At 39.9% G+C, this 23,858-nt stretch overlaps 1 protein-coding gene across 1 annotated transcript in view; it reads left to right on the top strand.

The window, feature by feature from the left end:
• Positions 1 to 22,995, top strand: part of ticrr (TopBP1-interacting, checkpoint, and replication regulator) — a 78,673-nt gene extending 55,678 nt beyond the window's left edge. The window contains 4 exon segments of the mRNA XM_034175799.1: positions 4,451 to 4,731; positions 9,874 to 12,055; positions 12,253 to 12,381; positions 22,680 to 22,995. Of these exon segments, the coding sequence (XP_034031690.1) occupies positions 4,451 to 4,731; positions 9,874 to 12,055; positions 12,253 to 12,381; positions 22,680 to 22,789 (2,702 nt within the window). The 3' untranslated portion in view covers positions 22,790 to 22,995.
• Positions 22,996 to 23,858: the final 863 nt, after the last annotated feature.

Here is a 23,858-nt window from a genome sequence, read left to right as displayed (position 1 = left end):
TTATTTACCCAGAAGTTATTAGTTGATGAGTCAATCTTACTGGCAAGATTTTTACCCACATTAACGAAGTATTCATTAAAGTGTTCAGCAATAGACTCGTCGTTATCAATCGTGATGTAGTTGTTACTCTGAAAAAATGAAGAATAATCTCTAGTTACTCTATTCTTTTTTACTATTTCATTTAATATGTTCCATGTGTTTTTGATGTTATTTCTATTTTTGACAAGTAACTCATTATATGTTTTTTTTACTGAGTCTCATGATATTGATTAACTTATTCTTATATGTTTTATACTTACTTTCAGCTTCCTTAGTTCGTAGTTTTATGAATTGTTTATATAGTACGTTTTTCTTTTTACATGCCCTCTGAAGTCCCTTAGTTATCCATGGTTTGTTGCTATATTGATTTCTATATATTTTGTCAACAAATGGACAGTGTTTATTATACAAACTGGAAAAAATGGAAATGAAAGCATCATATGACCTGTCAACATCATCAACAAAAACATCTGACCAATTCTGACTTGATAAATCCTCCCTTAAATTATCAATTGTTTCAGGTGTTACTTTTCTACTCATGAATTTGATATTGCTTCGATACTTACAACAACCCTCCAATGCAAAGATTGAGAAAACTGGCAAGTGATCACTGACCAGTAGTCCCCCACTAAGATTACCGGATATAACGTTAGTTAAAATATTGTCAATGAGAGTTGTTGAGTCCATAGTTATTCTGCTAGGATGAATGATGGTTGGAAACAGTCCTAAACAGTACAAGGTGTTTATAAATGAGGTAATTTGTGGATGATTGTGAGGGTTTAAAAAATCTATATTGAAATCTCCACAGACAAATAAATGCTTATTTCTGTTGATTTTGTTGTACATTCCTAAGATAATGTCTTCAAAGGTGTCAATATTTGTCCCAGGAGCTCTGTAAATGCAACTAACAACTATGTTTTTGGAGTTTATAGATGTCATTTCTATGGTAACACATTCCATGATGTTGTCCACTGTAAATGACATGTTGTTAATGAGTTTACAGTTATAATCTGACCTTACAAACAATGCAACGCCTCCGCCCCTTCTCGTCTGCCTATTAACCAGGAACAATTCATAACCATCAAGATATACAAGATCTTTATTATCCTCATTTAACCATGTTTCTGAAATTGCAATAACTGAAAAACGTTTTTTGGATGTTTTCAAACAATCATTAATAGTGGACAGATTACGAGAAAGACTTCTGCTGTTGAAATGTATAATTGAAAAATTTTCATCATTGATTTGATAATTTTTGAATTGTTCTTCTGTAAAATATTTGCACTGTCTCACAATATTCTCACTGAAAAAGGTATCAGGATCATTTTCAGATTCGAAGGGGTGGTTAGCAGAGTTATTATAATTAAATGTATCTAGACAGAGCTCCTGGGCAGAAATAAACGGATCATTATCCTTAGTCATTATGTCTCTCTTGTCTCCGGGTGTAGATGATGTGGATGAGTGGGATGCTCCAGTCTGCATCATGGTGCTGTGATGTGTTTGAGTCCTCATACCTATTGTTCATATTTGTCCAGCTCCTCGATGTTCCTTATTGCCATGACTTTTGCTTGTTCTGGTGATCCGTTCAGTTTGATGAATATTTTACAGTTTGAAGTCCATGTGTGCTGGATTTTTCCCTGTTTCTTTAAGAAGCGTGCTTTCCTGGCGATGTCGGCATTCCGTTTGGTGAGATGTTCATTGATGAATACGTTTGTCCCTTTCAGTTTCTTCCTTGTTTTAACAGTGCTGTTTTGTGTTTTCTGTTGATGAATCTCATGATGACGGTTCGTTTATCACCGTCATTTCTCCGGGGCAGAGGGTGGCACGCTTCAATGTTATTTAAATCCATTTCTATACCTTTAGATAGGAGGAAATCAGCAACCTGTTTTTCCACAGAGCTGACCTCCTGTTCACTGGGCTCCCCTCCGCTCTCATCTGTTACCGCCCGTGCGTAGGACCGTGGTTTGATGTGAAGACCTGTGATGATGACGTCGTTAATTCTGGTGTACTGCTCCAATTCAGCCACTCTATTTTCCAGCTGCACCAGATGCCGGTCTTTCTCGGCGTTCTGGAGCCGTAATGCCTTCACCTCCTCCACCAGATCCATGATTGTTTTCTGTTGCTGCTTCACAATAGAAATCTCCTCTGATAGAAAGTCCAGAGATTTTTTAATATTGTCACCTTCCTCCGCTGTCAGAACCTTCTTAGGCCCCATGGTCGGCTTATGAGCAGCTTGTCGATCGCCGATGTTAACAGCCTGCGTTGTTTGTCACCGGGATGGATCTGCACTGCGCTGGTGCCGCGCGGCCTCGGTGTTTCCGCGCTGATGGATCCGCGGTGGCTGCACGAGGCCTCGGGGAAGCGGCACTCGTGACGCGCGGCTTTAATGACACAGCGCGCGGCCTCAGTGAATTCACCACGTTGGGCGGGCCTCGGACGTTGTTGCTGTCCAGTTGCGGGGCTAAGTTGCCGGTTGAGGTGGTATTCCCACTGTCCGGGTTGGCAAACACCGGCGTAGCAGATGGCAACTACAAACACCACCTCAGAAAACTCAGGTACAAACTTTTTGCAGCTCGCTCTGACGACACGCAGCTCTGACTGACTGTGACTGAGCTAAACCGAAGAAAAATACATTTTAAGATTTACATAAGTGGGCTTTCTAATATCAACAAGCAAACTGTTGACAAAGATGCTAAAACCTGCTGAATTCTTCACTCTGGGAACACAGCAAACTCACATCTTCTGACTGCAAGGCACGAGAAGACACACAAGGTTTAACAAGTTCAGCAAGAGCTCTTGTCTCAGAATCTATCTTATCAGCAGTTGTGCATCTGAATCATATCGGAACTGAAAAAATAACGCAATGCTAAAATACCCTTGGCCGTATGAGCACAAGAGTAGGAAACAGAATGCGACCTTTTGATCCCTTAAAAGAGGTCAAGGTTAGTTAGATATGAACTTATCCAAGGTCTGTATACCACAAATGCTCCCTGTGAATTTGAAGACCCTAGCAGTAATAGGACTGGACAGACAGATGCAAAGTGTTTGCAGTACCCGATGGCCATATTTTGGCCTCAAGTAAAAATATGAATCGGCCCATCTCAAAATTTATTTTTGAAATTACTCACTTTATTCTTTTTTTGGTTGGTGGGGGCTGCTCAGGTACAAGTAGGGGTGCTCCAAAAAAGGTTGGGAACCACTTTTACACTTTGGTTGAATAACTCTATTCGTGAAAAGATGCAGAATGTTCTGACAACAAGCACTTGCATGATTGGAGAGTGGACATGGAGATGGTGGGAGAAGTTGCAGACATGAGAATTTAAAATAAAGTATTTGGAGAGGAGGTTCCTGAAGCTGACAGCGCTGCTGGTTACATTCTCTTTGGTTATGTCAGTACCATTTTGCAGGCTGGGCAGCGTGTCTGCATCATTTTGTCTTTATTAATGTACATGGTTCAAGTTGTGGTTGGGTAGAAAAAAGAATCAGGCAATTTTGGGTGGTTTGTGAATGGACCTGTGTATCATTGATACACACAACTGGAATGCTAGAGTTTTAAGTAATTTTGAAATAAAATATTCACCTTTTACAAGTGTAATAGTATCTCCCAGACACCTAGTTGCCTCTGCCAAGGAGGTTATGTTTTCGGTTGCGTCCGTTTGTTTGTTGATTGGTTTGTTAGCAGGATTACTCAAAAAATCCTCAACAGATTTCAGGGAATTTTTTTTTTACCAGGGGTGTATCTTGGCCTAATTTAGAAGTCATTCAGTTTTGGTAATGATCCAGAACACGATCCGAATCCAGTAGTTTTTTTTTGTTTGTTTTTTTTAAAGCATTCTTTATCATTGCACGATAGGGCCAATTTCAACATTTTTGCATCTGACTTAATGAAGACGGGTCACAAAGGCTGAACAAAAATTAAGTTACGACACAACAATAATTTAGCATTTGTTTTTCCTCATTGAATAAACTTATTAGAAAATAAAAAAAATGTGTGTAGTTCATGCAGTTTCTCTTTATAAATACATTTGCTGAAGATCTAAGGGTTTAACCACTGAATCTGAAGCATGACGGTAGATGCATGAAACGACGTGGAATAAGTCTCTTTGCCAAAGGGTATACCATGCGACGTCAGTGACCCTATGGCCTTGGCGGAGGTTTGCGCTCTCCGAGAGCTTCTAGTTTAGTTTGTTTTTTGTTTTTCTTCTTTTGCAGATGTCATGGTCATCTGAAATGAGCTGGTTTTTAACCAGAAATTTGATTATAGCTAAGGAGTTTCTGCACGTACAGACACAACTGAAATTGTGACCATCTTTAACTGTTCTACTTAAAAAAAAAAAAAAAGAACTTATATCGTATATTATATCTCGTTATGCAGATCTTGGATATTCATTCATTCCTGTTTTTGCAACAGACCTCAGAAGGAGCCCAAGGATAAAGAAGTTTGCTAGAAGGCACTCAATCACTTTCTACTCAGGTTCCCAACCTCGCTCACGCAACCTGGACAGGGCACTCTCTGCATCCCAGCTTCATTTGAGCGACTCCAGAAACAGCTGCATTGACCTGCCAACAGTTCGCTCTCCCATGCGTCTTCTTTTTGGGGCTGCTCATTCACCTGGTCATCAATCTACCTCTGTAGAGTCTCATGAGCCCGGAGCCAGCAAGACGCGCTTGTCCACAGACAGTGTCTTTGAGGTACAGGTCTTCTACTTAATTATGTAGTTTACTAAATGTGTAACTTACAGTAGAGTGTTCCCTGTGCTTTCTATTCATCACATTTGCTTCTGCGGTAAGTGTCTATGCTGCATTGCAGTGATATCAAAGCAACGGTATAAGAAAGTTTGGCATACATACCGGTAATCCCATCCCTATATTCAGTTCAATTTATTATATTTATATAGCGCCAAACAGTTGTGGGCACAGCTAATCAAAAATTTAGGTTCGATAACCGCTAATTCAGTAACTGAAAAGTTAACTAACTTTTAGTACTGTCGGCTACTGATAAGCCAGTTTTAAGCTTAGCACCGTCGAGGCTTCTGAGTAAAATCAAAAGCGATCACAAACCCAAAAACGAACGAGTCAGAGCTTCTGTCTTATGTAGTCAGACGGCTGTGAGCTCAGTCCTCACCCAGCAGAAGAGAGCAGAAAGAGCCGGCTGCTGCTGCCATCACCAAAAAAAAACAAAACAAAAGTCATTTACTTTCCACATGCAGACCGACAGACAGTGGGGAGGAGACATGAAGCGCAACACAGTTTTCACTCATGGTTTTACTCATAAACAACTAATTTCCGGACAGTTTATCGATATTAACGGTACCTCTGTCATTTTTAGAGGGAAAATATCACACACATGACATATCTTTTAAAGGAATGCGCTAAATTCTGAAGGTTTGAGCTTTTAACAGACACACTTGCCAAAAGGCGTTATGGCAAAAATAACCAACACACAAGTTACTGTAACGTGGTGTGTGTTGGTTTGTACAAATAAATGTGTATTTGTAAATGTCTTTTTTTTTTTTTTTCATTTGTAAAAAAAAAAAAAAAGGCATTTGCAAAACTGAAAATTCTGCTTGTGAAGTGTAATTTATGACTAACATTGGGCCACTATTCACACTCCCATCCAGTAGATGGCAGTGTTCAATGCATTTTGACGGGTCGAGTGGGTGGGGGTGGGATGTGGAGAGAAGTGATCGAAAGAGACATTTGAATTTTCCATAATGCCTTTTGGCACGTGTCTGTTGAAGCTCAAGCCTTCAGAATTTAGTGCATGTCTCCTCCACACTGTCTTTTTGCATGAAAGTAAAAAAAATATAGATATATTTTTTTGAGGCAATAGTAGCTGTTTCACTCCGCTCTCTTCTGCTGGGGGAGGACTGAGCTCACAACCGTCTGACTATTGTAAAACACGCAACAGGAACTAAATTTAGTGGCAGCTTAGTGGTCCGCTGATGGTTTTCAAATTTAGCTGAAAAGCTAACCTGCTAACAAAAAAGTTAGCTTCACTAATTAGCAGTTAGTGGATTGGCAGAACTTTGCTCACCACTGGCGCCAAATTGCAACAAAGCTGCCTCAAGACGCTTCACACGAGTAAGGTCTAACCTTACCAACCCCTAGACCAAGTACACAGCAACAATCGTAAGGAGAAACAAGAGTTACGTATGTAACTACAACTCTATGAATTCCAGATAACCGCCCTTTGCACATGCCCGCATGGAATAATCCAGGTGCTAAAGCACCACCCTCTGGCGGTCAGAAGGAATGAAATAGAACCCTCTTTATGATATTGAGGAAGAAACCGCAAGCAGACCAGACTCAGGGGGGTGACCCACTGCTGAGGCCATTCTAACAGTTACAAGGTTTTTACAAATCTTTACAAAGGTGAAGAAACAGAAACAGGAAATCAAAACATCATGACATAATAACAAAATAATATGTATTTAATGAGAAGTCTGTGGTGCAGATTTGGTTAGAATCAGTGAAGTAATTTTGAAGTAATCCTTCAAAGCCTATATCAAGTGAAATCTTGATTCTGGTGTTGCAGACCAGTCTCCTCTAGAAATCAATCCACCCTGCCTTCACTGTGCATGCGTCATTTCTCGCGGTTCACCGATTATCACCTCGTTTCTGCTTAAAGCTGCACTCCAGTCATCATTTCCACATAAATTCAGCGTTATTTCATCATAAAAGATGGAGGAAATGATCAGAGCGCAACAGCAGCACAAGCTGCTGGTGCTGCATTCACTGCACCTCCATCATTTCAAAGCGTCACTGATTATCACCTTGTTTCTGCTTAAAACTAACTTTAGAGTGATTTAAGAGGTTTTACTTTGCCATCTGATGGGTAATAGCTACATTACTCCCTTTGATCGCTTTGGGTGGAGAGACTGTGTCTCAGATGAGCTGCTGTGGCCCCAGATGACGCATGCGCAGTGAAGGCAAGGCAGACCAATTTTTGGGGGGAACTGTTCGGTCTGCGACATCAGATCCGGATCACCTCCAAAATGCAGTGGAGTCTTCTATGCCCTAATATCTATCTGTGGTGAAAATGTGGTGAGAATCCATGAAGTAGTTTTGATGTAATCCTTCAAAGCCTATATGAAGGAAAAGCATGATCCAGAATCCATATCCAGATCACCTCCAAAATTTATTGGAGTGTTCCATGGCCTAATATATGCCCATGGTGAAAATTTTGTGAGACTCTGTGAAGTAATCTTGATCCAGAATCCGGATCTGATCACCTCCAAAATGTAATGGAGTCTTCCATGGCCTAATATGTGTCTGTGTTTAAAGTTTTGTCAAAATCCATGCAGTAGTTTTGATGTAATCCTACTAACTGTAATCCTTCAAAGCCTATATAAAGTGAAACTTGATCCAGAATCCCGATCCATATCTGGATCCCCTCCAAAATTTAAGGGAGTCTTCCATGGCTTAATATCTATCTGTAGTGAATATTTCGTCAAACTCTGAGCAGTAGTTTTGATGTAATCTTGCTAACAGACAGACAAATAAATAAATGAATAAACTCAGGTGATTTTATTACATCCTTGGTGGATGTAATAAATAATATATTATTCTAGGCCTCGACACTAGTGACTAAATTCCCTCTCTGGTTGGCTGATATACTGTCTGTCAAATGTGCCTTTCATACAATGTGCTCTGGGATAGGCTCCAGCCCTATTGACCTGAAGAGGATTATTATGAATCTATATAATGAACACAAGAGCAATCACAGATTTCTGACATCCACCAGTCCAGATCCGAATCACCTCCGAAATTTAATGGCGTCCTCTATGGCCTAATATTTATCTGTGTTGTAAATCTGGTGAGAATCCGTGAAGTAGTTTTGACGTAGTCCTTAAGTGAATCTTGATTTAAAATCCGGATCCAGATCACCTCCAAAATTCTGGAGTCTTCTATGGCCTAATCTGCATCTGTGTTGTAAATTTGGTGAGAATCTGTGAAGTACTTTTGCCACAATCCTGCTAACAGTAATCCTTCAAAACCTATATAAAGTGAAACTTGATCCGGATCACCTCCAAAATATAATGGAGTCTTCCTTGGCCTAATGATTATCTGTGATGAAAATTTCATCAAAATCCGTACAGTGGTTTTGATGTAATCTTGCCAACAGACAGACAAATAAATAAACGCTGATGATTTTATTTCATTTTTGGCAGACATAATAACAAAATATGAAGGATGTTTCTTGTTCTTACAGACAGTCCACTTAAAATGTTACGGCTCATTAGATAGGTTGCTATATTGCTGGAATGGAATTCTGACTTTTAGTTCAACCAGCAAGACAATTTGTCCCCAAGGATCCCCCCCACCAGGAGTAACTGAAGGATTCGTGTATAATTCAGTCATCATCCAGAAAAGGAAGCACGTAGAGTGTGATGCCATATAGCCCAAATGTTCATAGGGTGGGAAAACCTAGTATTATTACACATGTCTATTTTGGAATCAGTCAGACAGACGTTATTGACATTGTGAGTACACTGTGTTTGAAGTGGCTCTGTTGCAAAACCTCCTGTGTGACAGATAAGTCAAAAGTTCACCGGTGAGAATGCATAGCATATGCTTATGAATATCTATTTTCAACTAAACTGGGTAATGTGTTCAGAAATTGTAGTGTTAAAATGTAACAGACAGACATGCGTAAATAGACAGAGCACAATTCTGAATCTCCAATCCCGGTGGCGGATTACTTATTTTGGGACATTTAAGTGCATATGCTGATTAGGTTAAACAACAAAATGTGTGCATGGCACTTGACGTTTCAAATGTTTTTTCCTTGGTCAAAGTCGACATTATGGGATATTTAAATTCAACCGATTTTCCATAGATTGTGCAGGTTTAATTAATCAAGCACATTTTTTATACCATTTTCATGGACAGTGTCACGTACAGCAGTGCACAAGTCAGCATTTTCTGAAGCATGAATGCACAGGAAGAAGAGTACATTACCATCTAAACATTTCAACTGCAACGGCTCTGTAGAGTGCCTGTTTATTACCTTTGACAATCATCTTAACTTTGTTTCAACAAATTATTTTAAATAGCTTATTAAAAAAGAAAGAAACAAGCAACCAGCAATTTCACGTGTAACTGCACTATTCATTTATTTATTGTAAAGGCCCCTCTCTCTCTGGCAGGTGAAGGTTTTTATGTCAACAAATTGGTCACTATGAAAATTGAGAACTGTACAAACATTAAAATGAAATCACTGTGTATAATGAAACAAGATACAGTACACTAACACTTCTCAACTCAGTTCAGACAGCTGATGCTTTGAAACTGTCATTTGTGTAAAAGCAGATATAAACTTAGATTAGTACTCCATTACACACTACAAACATGATTTGTTTTTGTGTAATAATGTATTCACATTATTTGTAGTAAAGCTGTTCTCACAAATTTTAAATATCATCTATCCATTTTCAAGTTTCATACGTGTCACTCTCCAGTTACAATTAAAACACTGTTATTTGACTTCATCATTTCTTAGTTCTGTACTTTTTATGATGCATACTGAAATTTATAACAAACTCTGGCACACTCCTATTTAAAGCACCAAAGGAATCATTTTGGAATGTTGTTTTGGCGAGGGCTTGCTCAGCCAATGGTTGGAGAGACCCTGATCATGGTAATGGTTCTGATTGTGATCATTGAATTGATTTGAAAGATTATTCCTACAAGTGTCCGTCATCACAGTGGTTTAAAAAAATACAATGATTTCACTTAATGTTTATATGTAGCGGTTTGATGTCAAGTAACATTAGAAATTTTAAAGTCAGTGGATTCTAATTGATATCTTTATTTTTTTTTTTTTATAAGAGTCCACGTAAAACTCCAGAGTCACCTGGCGGACACTGGAAGATCAGCCATGGGAGCAGGACACCTCGGACCTCCAGGACACAAAGAACCCCCAACACCCCCCTTTCAACAAAGATGAGTGTGTCCTCTGTACCTGAGAATACTGTATCAGAAAGTTGTCAGGACACTTCTGGAACACCCAGTAGTAGTCCTTTTAGACCTCCAGCCATAAAGAGTCCTGTAGCAGAGACTCCTGTGAAGGAAAGGCCATTCATCAGCCCACTCAAGAGTATTCTCAGGACTCCAGTCAAGGCCTTAGTTGAAAGCAGTTCTGGATTATGTTTGCACAAAGGTCCAACCTCCGTGACTCCAAAGAAGAGTGTCTCATGGTCTCCATCACCACAGAAGCATGCAGTAGACAATCCTTTACCTTTCAAGGTGCCAGAATCACCTCGGATTGTACCACAAAGTTCTCCAAGATTTACGAGAACACCCAACAGTACTTTCAGAAATTCAAACAGCAGAACAGACATCTTCAAGACCCCGGATAAGAAATCTACAGAAGCAAGGCTGGAAAATGCAGATATGTTTTCAGAAGAAAAACATCAAATGCTCTCTGAAAGGATTCATAACAAAAAGAAACCACTTGAAAATGAAGAAAAAAGTGACATGAGTCACCTGGGTACTCCTTCACAAGTCATACCACCAATAGACCACCACCTATCATCAAAACCAAATACTGAATGTCAAGTCAAAAGCCTTAGTCCTACTTACCAAATGGTTACTAGATCTGGGCGAACTCCAAGCAAAAGTTCAAACATTGTGTCCCCATGTGCATCTTTATTTACACCAGACTGTGGCACTGCAGTTTCAGAAACTTCAGATATTTTGCAGCAAACTTCAACTACATCTGTGGATGAAATAAAGTCTGGCAAAGCAGCTGTAAGTAGGACCAGATGTAACTTAAGGTCTCGGACTAGTGTGAATGTTACCTCCGGGATAAAAACTAAATCTCGTTTTGGGGACACCTCTGACCATGCAGAAAAGCACTTGCATTCAGATGCTGAAGAAGGGAGCCAAACTGAGTCTTCCCAAACCTCTGGAACTGACTCCAGTTTACATAGAGAATCACCACAGTTTGATTCCTCCCATGTTAGTACTCCCACCACAGAGGACGGCAGTATTAATATTGTTGATGCAGCAATTATAAAGACTGAATTTTCTAGTGATCTCAAGATGAGCATTAGTTTCTCCAGGAAACCTTCACAGTCAACCGACAAGTTTCTGCACCATGGAACTTCTCCAAAGTCACTTGTGCCACGGACAAACTATGGCTTCAGGCAGACTCCTGACCGGCAGCAGAGGGAGGCTGCTGCTCGTTTGGGATATTCAAATGATTCCCCTCGATTTTCAACCCCTAGGGGCTCTGCAAGATCTGCTCAACAAAAGGGTACTGTAATCCCAAACCCGGTGACATACGAAGTAGAAATGGAGATGCAATCATCAGGACTTCCAAAACTCAAAATCAAACGTACAGCCTCCTTGAATCCAGGCAGTGTGGCTCCTTATGCTGGTTCTTGCTCAGCAGCTCAGAGCCCTGTAGCTAATATGAAACTGTCTCAGCTAGAGAGCCCTGTGGCTTTATTGTCTAAACACAGAGATCCTGGATGTGTTTCACCATCAATCTGTACTCATGTCACACCAGCCAAAAATACGCCTGCAAAAACTGGAAGCCTGCAAACCTATATCTGCCAGTCCTACACCTCTACACAACATAATGCAGGAACTGTGTCTCCAGTGGTGGTTGCGGAATTCGTTCCACTCACACCTTCACCGCAAAGTGTCGGGAAGGTGACCCCAGACAACCTCAATAACTGGCCTCGAAGGAAGAAAGCCCAGGTGGGAGTGGTTGGAGCTAAAGACCGCATTCTGAGGGGAGAGCCACAGCTGGAGGAGTTGCTGGAGGAAGCTGAGCTTGGAGTCTGTAGATTACAGGACAATGATGATACCGATGAGCCCCCAAGTAACAAATCTGCAGCTTCAACCTCGAAACAGCCTCTTTGTGTTGGAGCTGATGCTTCCCCTCTCTCACCACTGAATGACTTGAAGTGGATGGAGAAACTGGCTCAGCAGGAGGACTGTCGGGATCTTCAAACAGCTGAAAGCAACATGATCTGGGCCACAGGACCTGAAGCCAAGTCAAGTAAGGCACAACTGACTTGTTCTATAGCTGATCATAGTTTTTAATAAGGGTTAAAAATAACCATAAACTGTGTGTGTTAACAAGAGTATTTGTATGTATAGAGTTAAACCATCTATTTGAAATTCATCTTGTTTGACAGTTATTGCAGTTATTTCAACATAGTTTTTTCTCCCTTCTGTGTCTCTCTTTCTCAGCAGCGGTGACTCCACCAAGCACAAAGGTGAGGAAGCCAGTCACAGCAAGTGGAATTTTGGCACTCACTTGCTCTCCATTGTTGTTCAAAGGCAAAACAGGCTCCACTATTAAGAAAAGCACTCAATTTAAAGGTAAGATGTGTGACTGTGGTCTACAGATTTTTTTTTTATCATTATTATTTTTTATTACCGTCATTAAAGGTGTAGCGCTGTTGGATTTTTAAGATTTAAGTCATTTTGGCACCACTACAGTTTTAGCTTTTAAATAAGAGATTCATAATATGACATTGCCAATATTATCAAAATTTGCATTGTCTGTAAAAAGTTAATAATTAATTTCCAGTGAAGGGAAAATATCCTACTGAACAGACGGCCAATGAACTACATTCTATAGCAACCGTAGCGATGTTATAGATCATGTGGGGGCTTTCCCTGACTAGCACGAGGCGGCATGTTAGCTTGGCTGCTCGTTAGAACCAAATAAACCAAGATGGCAGAAAACGCGCTGAAATAACTTAGTTCTGGATAAATCTGTTTCTCATATATTTTATAAAAGTTAGCAAGAAATAAACACTTCTAAATCTGAACCCAGATAAAGCCTCTGACAACAAGACACCTTATGGATGTTAGCGTGCACACCCCGGGAGCACGCATCACGTGAGGTAATCACTAAACCTCATGCACGTGCATCCTCTTGTAGACAGTATTTGAAGGAACAGACCACATTCGCCATGGAATTCTCCCCAGATAAAGGTAAAAGAGAGAGAAAGCATCTCCAAAATACGTATGGTGTCTTTGTTCTTTGTGATGTTTTAATAATAAAATATAAGTTCGCTTCTTTCTACCCCCTTTCATTCAGGAGTATTGTTACGTTTGTTATGTTTTCTTTTGGAATGATTTTTGGTTGTGTGGTTGGAACTGAAATAAATAAATAAATAAATCATTTAATTGGTCAAACAAAATAAAAAATTAACTTAGATCAACTGTTGCATTTTGCTATACAAAATTTGAATGGGATGTGAAACTATATCATGATTTTCTTCAACAATCAAAATTTTGATCATAAATGGACTGCATTTCTACAGCGCTTTTCTATCTGCATCAAACACTCAAGGTACTTTTACAGTTATGCCTCACATTCACCCAAACACACTCACACACCAATGTCAGGGTGCTGCCATGTAAAGCGCTCACTACACACAGGGAGCAACTAGGTGATTAAGGACCTTGCCCAAGGGTCCTTAGTGGTTTTCTGATCAGGCTGGGGTTTGAACCGAGGATCCTCTGGTCTCAAGCCCAACGCTTAACCCCTAATACATTATAGAGCTAAAAGCTAAAGGTTATGTTTGGATTGCGTAAAACAAGCACAAAGCCAGAATTACAGAAAAGCAAAGTATAAGGTACATATAAGGTACATTCACATGAAAGCAGAGGATCATGTAAAAAAAAAAAAAAAATGTTTAGAACTTTACATACATTCAACACAAAATGAAAACGTTCTATCATGCTATAGATTCACAATAACTGTTGGTTGAATACATGTGCATGATGTGATGATTAATGCTATGCTGAGGCTCACCGTCGGAGGCTCTCACTTCCAAATACCTCAGGCCTCTACCTTGGACCAGGAGGACCAGCAACAAAATTGTTGCTACTGGTCCTGACCAGTAGGCTCAAAAAATATTTCTCTAACCCTGTCCTCCCTACGGTGGCAGTAATACACCATCACATTAATGCACTGTTGCATGGGACTGCCACCAGTATGTGCAGGCAAACAGAGTTTGTGTTTTCTGAACCCGCTTATGTCAGGCGTGCCCGAGTTGTGCATTTTAAATCAAGAAATACACTGTGCTTCCATTTACAGCAGGGTTTTGGTGGTTTCTTGTGACACACTATATCAACATGGCACCTCTGTAACTATCAGCACTTAATTTTTAGACCATTACACCCACATGAACACAAGCAGTCTTGTGATTTAGAGCAGGGATTCTCAGCCTTTTCTACTTTCAGTGCACCGATTCAGACTCATAATGAGCTTGAACTTATTCAAAAAGATCCCAATTATTTTGTCTATTCTAATCTAATAATTTTTTGTAAAATGTATTAATGGAATGCAACATATCACTGTTACAGATGGGAGCCCAGCAATTACATTAAACTGCACTCCGTGTTCCAACTGAGTTGATGAGATTAGTTTTATATAAGGAGGTGACTGTTATATTATTTATTATGAACAAATAGCACAATATAAATGAGAGATGGGCGTGGCTGCTTAATAAATGGGCCAGACATGCAGCCTTTAAAAAACGAGAGGAGGGGGGGGGGGTTACCAGGCCTCTGCGTTTTGTTTTGTGTTTTGTTTTTTTTGTTTGTTTGTTTTGTTTTTTTTTACATTTATGCATTCTGTAGAGGCGCACACAGACGTGGGCATGTCCCATCCGGGTGATCTGAACACATATTTTACAAATGTGCCTTTGGGTACCTCCATTGTTGAGATATAAAAGGGAAAGACTTTCTGTGGCTCTTTTTGGAGAAGGTAAAAGGTGGCAAAATATAACTTGGGACTCTGGCGAGGGCGGTCGCATCTCCAATAATACAAAAACTGTGACTTTTTTGTCCGGTAACTGCAAATATCTGGTTTATATGACAGCGGTTTAGGTGAGTTTTACTGTAGATGGAACTGAACAATAAATTTACCTCTCAAACCTTTGACAGTGAAGTCACTGCCATGCCACACGGCTGACTTTATTTTCCCAAATTTTTCTTCTGTTCAAATCTGAAGTGAATCTGTACATCTTGAAGCCCTTGCTTTGTCTATTTGTGCTTCCAAACGCACAACAACCCGTCATTTTCAGCAAATAAATAAATAAAATAGCTGGATTTACACACAGACAGATTAACAGCGAACGCTATGTTGAACACAAGATTGCACCATGAGTCATGTGACCAATTTTTTTCCACTCGTCATGTCGCCGCTCTCTCTAATCAAGGCACTCTAATCGCTATCGACCAAAACTGTTTTTGTAACAGACTGTAAACATGTTTATTTGTGCTCTGACGTCTGTGGGGATGTGCTCTGTTTTGGAGCCAGACTGGAACTTTTTCTTCTTCCAGTAGAGCTTCATCTGAGAACATCAACGCTTCCTGCTTTCAGTTGCATGGATGTACGCTGTCTGTGTGGCGGACACGCCAATGTGGCAAAATACGAAGGATTTTTTTAATATGATTACTTCACCTCATTTCCCCATATAAAGCCTGTCACATCCCATTGAATGATGCCGGGATTTATCAGTCATACTGCAAGCATGAAAAGCCCTTTTTACGGATAAGGGGAAATATTTTACAGGTCTGCACACTGAACACGATTTATGTTCTTCATAAAGTAAGAAACCAGATGCGTTTTTAAACCAAATGTGGAATGAATTGAAAACTGGCAAATCCAAGTAGCAATAACATTAGTAATAATAATTCAATTGAACAATTCAATTTCAGTTCAAGTTAATTCAATTTATTTCATTTATATAATGCCAAATCACAACGCTGCCTCAAGTACTGCTTCACATGAGTACGGTCAAACCTTACTGTGACAGTGGTGAGGAAAAACTCCCTCTGATGATGTTGAGGAAGAAACCTCAAGCAGACCAGGCCCAATGCTTAGGCCATTGTAACAATTATGAGATTTTTACAAAGATTTTACAAGCTGAAGAAACCAAAAACCAGAATAACATCAAAAACACAGTCCATTATTGAGATGACCACGCAAGCAATCTCCAGGCAGCGGATCATCCAGTGCCCTGGGATGTAGGGCCAGCTTCCAGCCCTCACGCCATCAGTGGGCCGTCCTTGTGGTTTAGTATATTCCAAAAGCAGACTGCAGTGTGCTGTCTCAGCTTCAGCCATGGTATCCCGTGGTCAATCCAGCACCCTGTGATGTGCAACTGTCAGCCTTGTGAGGCGTCATCAGAACCTCGGACAGAGGGGAAAAAGCACAATCAGTCGGCCAGAAAAACTGCACCTAAGGTACGAGTTCACCAGCAATAAATCAACAGGGAAGCAGAGAGAATACTAAGGTGATCGCCGGCTGCTAGCCCTAAGCTTTACTAACAGACCCAGAACAGTCAGTGTCAGTGATGTGAGGTTGGTGCCCCTGCGTTGTTTGTAATCATACTACATGCGGTCGTGGCAGAGTCTTGCTGAACTGTGCCCATTTATTACTTTAATGGTTATTTATTAGTTTTATGGTGTGTAAAATGTCTAATTTCCATCATGGATTAGATTAGTATAATATTAATAATATTGTCCCCTTCTAAAAATTTACTTCAACTTGGAGGGGAAAAATTGCAGCCCACCAGATGGCGCTGCGCTACCCCACTGGTTGAGATACAGATTTAGAAGACATGGTTGCTCGGTGGGAAAATGAGAACTACAATGTGGAAATTAACAGCGACACTTGCAGTTCACTTTGCGCTGCTGTGCACTGGGTGGAATATGGGACCCAAGGTCTCATAATTCTAGGACTTGATGTCTCCTCAGATGGTTCCACAGGATGATCGTGGTTTCACACGGTTTACAAATGAGTTTACTTTTGTCCTGGTGACCTATATCCATTTTATTTTTAAATATAAATGATGTCGATCCTTTTGTTCTATTTTTATGGCTGCCATTCTCCAGTGGTGGGCACAGCTAACCACAAAGTTAGCTTTGAGAACAGCTAATAGCTAACTGAAAAGTTATCTTTTATAGAGCTAAACCGATAAACCACCCAGAAATGTATCAGAACCTACAGCTAACCGATAACTTTCAGTGTTGTCTCTGGTACACTTGCAACAACTACTAACAAGCTGATTTTGAGTTTTAACACCATGATCGCTTCTGGTAGCACTAAAGTCGAACACAGACACAAACAACGAGTCAGCACTTCTGTCTTTGTGCGCCATGCCTGGAAGCTCCTGTTTACTAGGGATGTGAATCTTCCAGCAACTCACGATTCAATTCGATTCCGATTCTTGAGGTGACCATTTGATTCAGAATCGATTTTCGATTGAAAGAGCTCTGAGAAATAGTTATATTACTTAAAAAATGTTTGTTTAAGAAAATGCAGCTTTAAAAGGTTAATCGAGTGATTCTAAAGATGTAAATTTACTTATCTGCTTTGCTCATTCAGAGTTGGCTGGCAGTTTAGCGAAGAGCTGGTCAGTTGTCAGCAGATACCGCTGCTCTGCTTCTTTTATCTCCGTGTGATGGCGTAGCATGTGGGCTTTCCGAAGTACTTGACTTTCATTTTGCAGATTTTGCACACTGCACAAGTCATGTCAAGCTCCTTCTTACGCAGCAAATAATAAAATCCAAAATGCGCCCAAACATTTGCCTTCAGCAGCGACGGTGCTGGCTGAATTAGCTCTTCGTCCACCATGCTAAGCTGCAGCTCACGAATGTTTGAAGCACGCTGGACCCTCCCCTCGCGGGGATGCTGTAAGTACGGTGGCCGTTGCCTGACAAACAGTAGACGCAGCGAGTAAGCAAGAAAATGTTTTAAAAAATGCTTTTTAAAAATCGATTCTTGGACATTTTGGATCGATTCAGAATCTTAATAAAAAAGAATCGCGATTCGGACGTGAATCAATTTTTTTCTGGCACCCCTACTGTTTACTACATAGCTTGCAACAATGAACCACCTGAGAGGAGCAGCGAAGCTCAACTATTCACACAGAAAAATGTTATTCCTTAACAGAATTGCCCGCGAGGCATACGTCTTGGAAAATAAAGCAGTTTTGACTTATGGTTTTAATTTAAAAAATTAATCTGGATAGAATAACTCCATTAATGTCGATTCTGTCATTTGTACAAAGTTAAAATACAACACATATCTTTGCCTTTTAAATAATGCACTAATTCTGAAGTTTTGTAACAAACACAGACGGATGCCAAAGGGATTATGGGTAAATGAGCCTCCGTTAACACTGATTGGTTGACTCATTCATTCTATGTAAAAACCAACACATTAATGTGATGTGACGTGTGTGTTGGTATTTACATATTTTTTTTTTTTTTTTTTTTTTAGCTGCTGCAAGAGGCTGCAACAACTCTGACGTGCAAAGGGTTATTGGATATCTCAATACTTAGTGCAAATACTGCCATGAACACTGCTGGCCAGTAGATGGCAGTAGAGACTGTGAAAACTTGCCAAAACAAATATTCCAAATAATCTGTGTGCTATGTTTAATCAGCGTGGAATTTAGTAAACGCAAACCGAATTTCAGACATTGTGTAGGACAATAAGCAGGACGTTATAAAACAAACAGGAATCGTTTGCAACTCACAGTGATTCCAGTTGAAAATAATGGAGAAGCAAAATCCATTTTGGTGGTGTTGTCAGTGTTCCCGTAAAGAAAATCAGGAGAAATCTTAATATTCTGAATATTCTTTTCTTGCCCAAAGTGGGTCAGTAGTCCAGTGGGATCTAGTTCATGTCTCAGGTACAGTCGCACATGAGACAAGACATACTACCATTTATTCCATCCAGTAATAAACATAAATCCTGTACTTCTCATCTGTGCCTGTACAGATGGACAGATTCAGTTCTGTTTGTGTGCTGGCTCAGTTCCTCTCAGTTGTGCAACATCTCTCTCGTTGAATATTTAAGACCCTCTCACCTCACTGTGACAAAAAAATACACCCGTTAAAGAACAAGGTCTGTTTTTTGCAACCTTCCTAAGATTATTATAGTAAGATTGTTATGGGGCTGTTCCATAGAGTGTCGTTCCATCCCAAATAGCAAATTTGGGATGTGTTTTGAATCATCACAGTAACTTCTTGAGCCATCTTTTTTCAAGGTTGAACAAACTTAGTATACGCAGTAGTTATGGCCATCATCGGCACCAGTTTTGAAATAATAATAATAATAATAATAATTTTCAAGCTGTTCAAAACTTTCATCCTGATTGATCAAATTGTCGCCAATGCTCGGGAATTTCCAGGTGTTTGTGGTCTTAACAGCTTCAATCATGTTCAAAGAAGTTTAAACAGGTAGTCCTGATGAGTACAGCTTGAAATGTGTTTGATTGTGCTCCATTGTGGTAAAAATGTTTTGGCAAAAGCAAAAACCAGGGCTCTCTTTCAGAAGTTGTGGGATCCATCATTGCACTCAGGACAAAAATTAATTTAATCTGCACAGTAGTTATTTAAAACACAAACATACATAAGGGGCAGCGATGATCAAGTTGTTAAAACAGTGGATTTGTGACCAAAGGATCTCTGTTCAAATCTCCCTCAGACTGAAAGGTCCAAGTTGCTCTCGGTGTGTAGTGAGTGGCTTGTATGATAGCAGCCTGACATTGGTGTGTGTGAGTGTGAGGCGTCCTTGTAAAGCGATTTGACTATGAGAGTGCTATATAAATGCAGTCCATTTATCATTTACATTCTTAAGATGAGTGACTAGATGAAGTAATGACATGGGGGAAGGAAAAAATGCACTCAGTAAACTACTTGTTTGTCTTCAGAGAACAGGCCGAAATGTCATTACAAGTGTGTGGTTGCATGGAGATGTTAACTATGGCGATAACATGTGCATGTTTTTCTCACTAAATGAAAAAGAAACCTAAAACCACCACTGAGCTTTTGCTAGAAAACATTGATTTTCATTGTTTTCTAGCAAATGCTCATCAGAATATGATACAGGACTGTATGGGGTTGCAAAAAGTTGTATCCCCAGTGCTCACTCCCTACTGTTCACCTACATGAGTAGTCTGAGGTTTGGGCCTGGGAGCTGACGTGCAGTGGACGAGCCCTTGGCTGAAAAAGGCCAAGTAGACGCTTACGTTTGTTTCTATCAAATGCTACAGTTCTGTTTTTATTATTTTGTTATTTGGTGAGGGGTGTGTGCAGGTCTGTGTCATAAAGTGCAGCAGATGTGTGGCACACGTGTGTGTCTGCCTGTGTATAATAATGTGTATAACACTTTGTTACATGCCTCATGATGAATATGACACCACTGATATTATGAATATGCTCCAACTATATTTACAAATACACAGCAATAAAGCACAGCAGTTATGATGTGAATAATTTGGGGTTTATCAACGTTTTATGAGCATTTCCAAAATCGATGCAATAACTCTGCCTATTGCAACATCATTGTGATGTAGATGAATACCTGCCAGCACACAAATGAGCCTGGTGACCTCACGGGGGGGATAATTAATGTGTAAATTTCTAACTACATTTTCTGAACTGTGAGCATTTTTAAAGCTTGATTTTTCCGCATGTGCTAATTGGCAGACATCTCCTTAAGCTGCACAGTTGTAAAGTCCATTTTAGACACATTTGCTTGACTGACACCAAAAGTGTTATCCACAAAAAGTGTGTTATCCACATGGCATGGGGTGAATCTTCATAATACGCACTGAGACACCAGCCACTGCACTCACACTATGTGCTACCAGAAAAGGTTTTCTAAATTTACTGCTAAGAATGGAAGTGTTTAAAGACTGGTTTTGGAGACAGCAGCTTTGCGTTAGCGGTGTAACGGATCATAGTTGATCCGTGATCCCTACGGGCTGCCCCTCACAGGTCGGTGTGCATGTGAAAAAATAAAATAATTAATTAGTTGAATTGAATTGTGAAGTAATCAGTGTTTTACTTCAATATTTTGGAATCATGAGATTGTGACCGTCAAACAATTACATCACAACATCTCAACTCCCCTGAGACCCGACGTCCACATTCTATATTATTCTGGATGAAACGATGTTACTAATTTTTGTTGATGTATTGAGTTTGTTTGTTTTTTTTGTTGTTGTTTTTGTTTTTGTTTAGTTTTTTTTGCTTTACCCCAGACTGTAACCCCTGAAACATCCACCATCCCCCAAATTAATGACCAGTGAGTTCACGTACATACAATAATTATCACAAAGAGTGGGGATTCTGACCTGTCATTGCAGTTATTTGTGTTAGCCATTCATCTATTCCAGTTAAGGGTCTCGGGGGAGTTGGAGCCTGTCCCAGCAGTTGCTGGGCAAAAGGTGGGGTACAACCTGGACAGGATGCCACTCTGTCACAGAACTGATGCAGACAGACAAACAAACACAGGGAGAACAGTCAAACTCCATACAGAAAGGACCAGGTCCCCTTTGAGCCTGGGACCTTTTTCTTGTGAAGGAACAGTGCTAACCACTAAGCCAGTTAGCACATAACGTTTTGGTAACATTATATTTAGGTTATGATTATCAGAAACATTTATAGAATGTTTTCCTAATGTTATTACTTCCTTTTATATTTTGACAAGTGAGTAATCCTTGAGGGAAAATTGACAAATATATTCATTCTAGTCTCACCACTTGTCTTACTCCAAATTTCTTTCAATGACTAGACTATGATTTTAGGTAACGTTACCAAAATGTTTTGGTAACCAAAAAAGACACTTTCCTTAAAAATGTTCCCAGGATGTTAGGCCTAATGTTCTCAAAACCTTTGTGCTAACTATCAAACGTTCTGGGAACCAAGAAAAAAAGCTTTCCTCTGAAACATACCGAAAATTTTACAGGTAATGTTCTGATAACATTTGACAAATGTTCTTGGGAACTTTATTTTTTTAGCTAAGAAGCCACCATGCTGCCATTTTTGCATTTATGCCAAATAAATTCAGACTTTTTGGTGCACATTTAAGTTCTGCGGTGCCACACATGGCCCTTCATATGTGTACAGTCACAGTTACTAGCTGAATGTTACATACCCATGTATAAGCCCCCCCCAAAAAAAAAAGATTTTATGGCCTTTAAATTACTGTTGGCTTCATTTTTAAAAATGTCACTATAATGGTTTATCTTCCAGCAAATTGCTATCATGTTCTACAGACAGCTGGTTATTATTGTGCTTTAATACGTTTAAAATGTTTTATCATTCAGCTGGTACCTGCTTCATAATTCACTTGTGATTTATATAACATAAAATTGCATATTTATTACTTACGTAAGTAATTTGCTTTCACTTCAGGAATAACTGAATGAAACTGTTTTCTTGTTTATTATGACATAAAACACATTCTCTGTACAATGTTGAACTGGATTGTAGCCAGTAGGTGGTGCTACAGCCTGCAGGTAAGTCTTTTGTTCAGGGAATAATAGCTGCTGCCTTCCCTTGGAGGATGGCACACATAACGAATGAAAATGTGGGGTAGCGGCATTGGGATGGTATAAAGAAAACAACAAAAAGGCACAAGGCTCTTGTCTGTGGAGAGTGGCGAGTGGTCCTCTCCATGGCAACGCCCAGGTTCAAATCTGGTAACGTCCTGTCTGTCAGTAAGGACGACAGTCTCTGTTGCCGTTGAGGGAGTTTAGGAAGCTCCACGTCTGTGGGTGGAGCTTGGATTAAATGTTCGGTTTAGATAAACGTGAAGCATTTTTGATAACTCCGTGTTAACTCTGGTGTTGTAGATGAGACTGTGTATGAGAGGAGGCTGGAGTTTGAGCCGTCGCCTGTCAGTCAGCCGGTCAGACGTTCACACACAGGAAAAGCCAACAGCAGGAAGAGGCTGCTGCACTGAGCCGCACCGTCACACCGCCGCCATGCTGCTGCTGGTTCTGCTTGGATTTTTGTCAAGAAAATGAGAAGTCTGGAAGACCTGACAGATGTCTTTTAAACACTTGTAGACTGTGTCCTCCGCTGACTGTGTTCTGTTTTAAGTGCTTCTAAATGGAGTTTCCACCCATGAAGAGTTCGGAGTTCTGTTCTGCACACATTTAAAATTTATTTTCATGTGATTTTGATTTTATTAAACATGCTGTTTTTAAAATGCTCCATTTTAGAGCTAAAATTTTTTATAAATTGTTTTTCACTCATTTTCAGTCAAATCAAAGCCTCAATTTGTTTATTTATCAGTTGCTATGTTATAAATCTGATAAAGACATTGTAAATAAGTTCTATTTTGTCAAAGTCTTTGTAAATAAATGATTTTTCCTAAGCATTTACTGAGCTTTTTTTTTTTCTCTTAATCACGTGCATCTTTATTTATCCTGTTGGTGTGACTTTTATAACTGCTGCAGGTTAAAGACAGAGTGATCCTGGGATCATTTGAGTCTTCAAAGGTCACTGCTCTAGAAGTATAAAAGCTTTTATATGCCTTCAGTCTGTGAAATAGTTACTATTCTTGCCGAAGGCAGTTGTATTCCAGGACCTGCCAGTTGCACAACAGATCATGAGTCCGTGATCCTGCCCATGAACTCTGGACATAACTGTTGATTATGAGGTCAGTTTGCTAAAAGATAAGATGACACATTGTGTTCTTTCAGATGGAGCCACAGGGCCGAGTTCTCTGTAGTATTTTGGTGTGGAAGAGTCAGATCGGTGTTAATACTGCAAAATCCTTTAAGAACAAATCATGGTATGTGATCAATCAATCAATTTTTTATATAGCGCCAAATCACAACAAACAGTTGCCCCAAGGCGCTTTATATTGTAAGGCAAGGCCATACAATAATTATGTAAAACCCCAACGGTCAAAACGACCCCCTGTGAGCAAGCACTTGGCTACAGTGGGAAGGAAAAACTCCCTTTTAACAGGAAGAAACCTCCAGCAGAACCAGGCTCAGGGAGGGGCAGTCTTCTGCTGGGGC

The sequence above is a fragment of the Thalassophryne amazonica genome, chromosome 8, assembly GCF_902500255.1.
Source record: "Thalassophryne amazonica chromosome 8, fThaAma1.1, whole genome shotgun sequence".
NCBI lineage: Eukaryota > Metazoa > Chordata > Actinopteri > Batrachoidiformes > Batrachoididae > Thalassophryne > Thalassophryne amazonica.
This window is presented reverse-complemented; position numbering and strand designations above follow the sequence as displayed.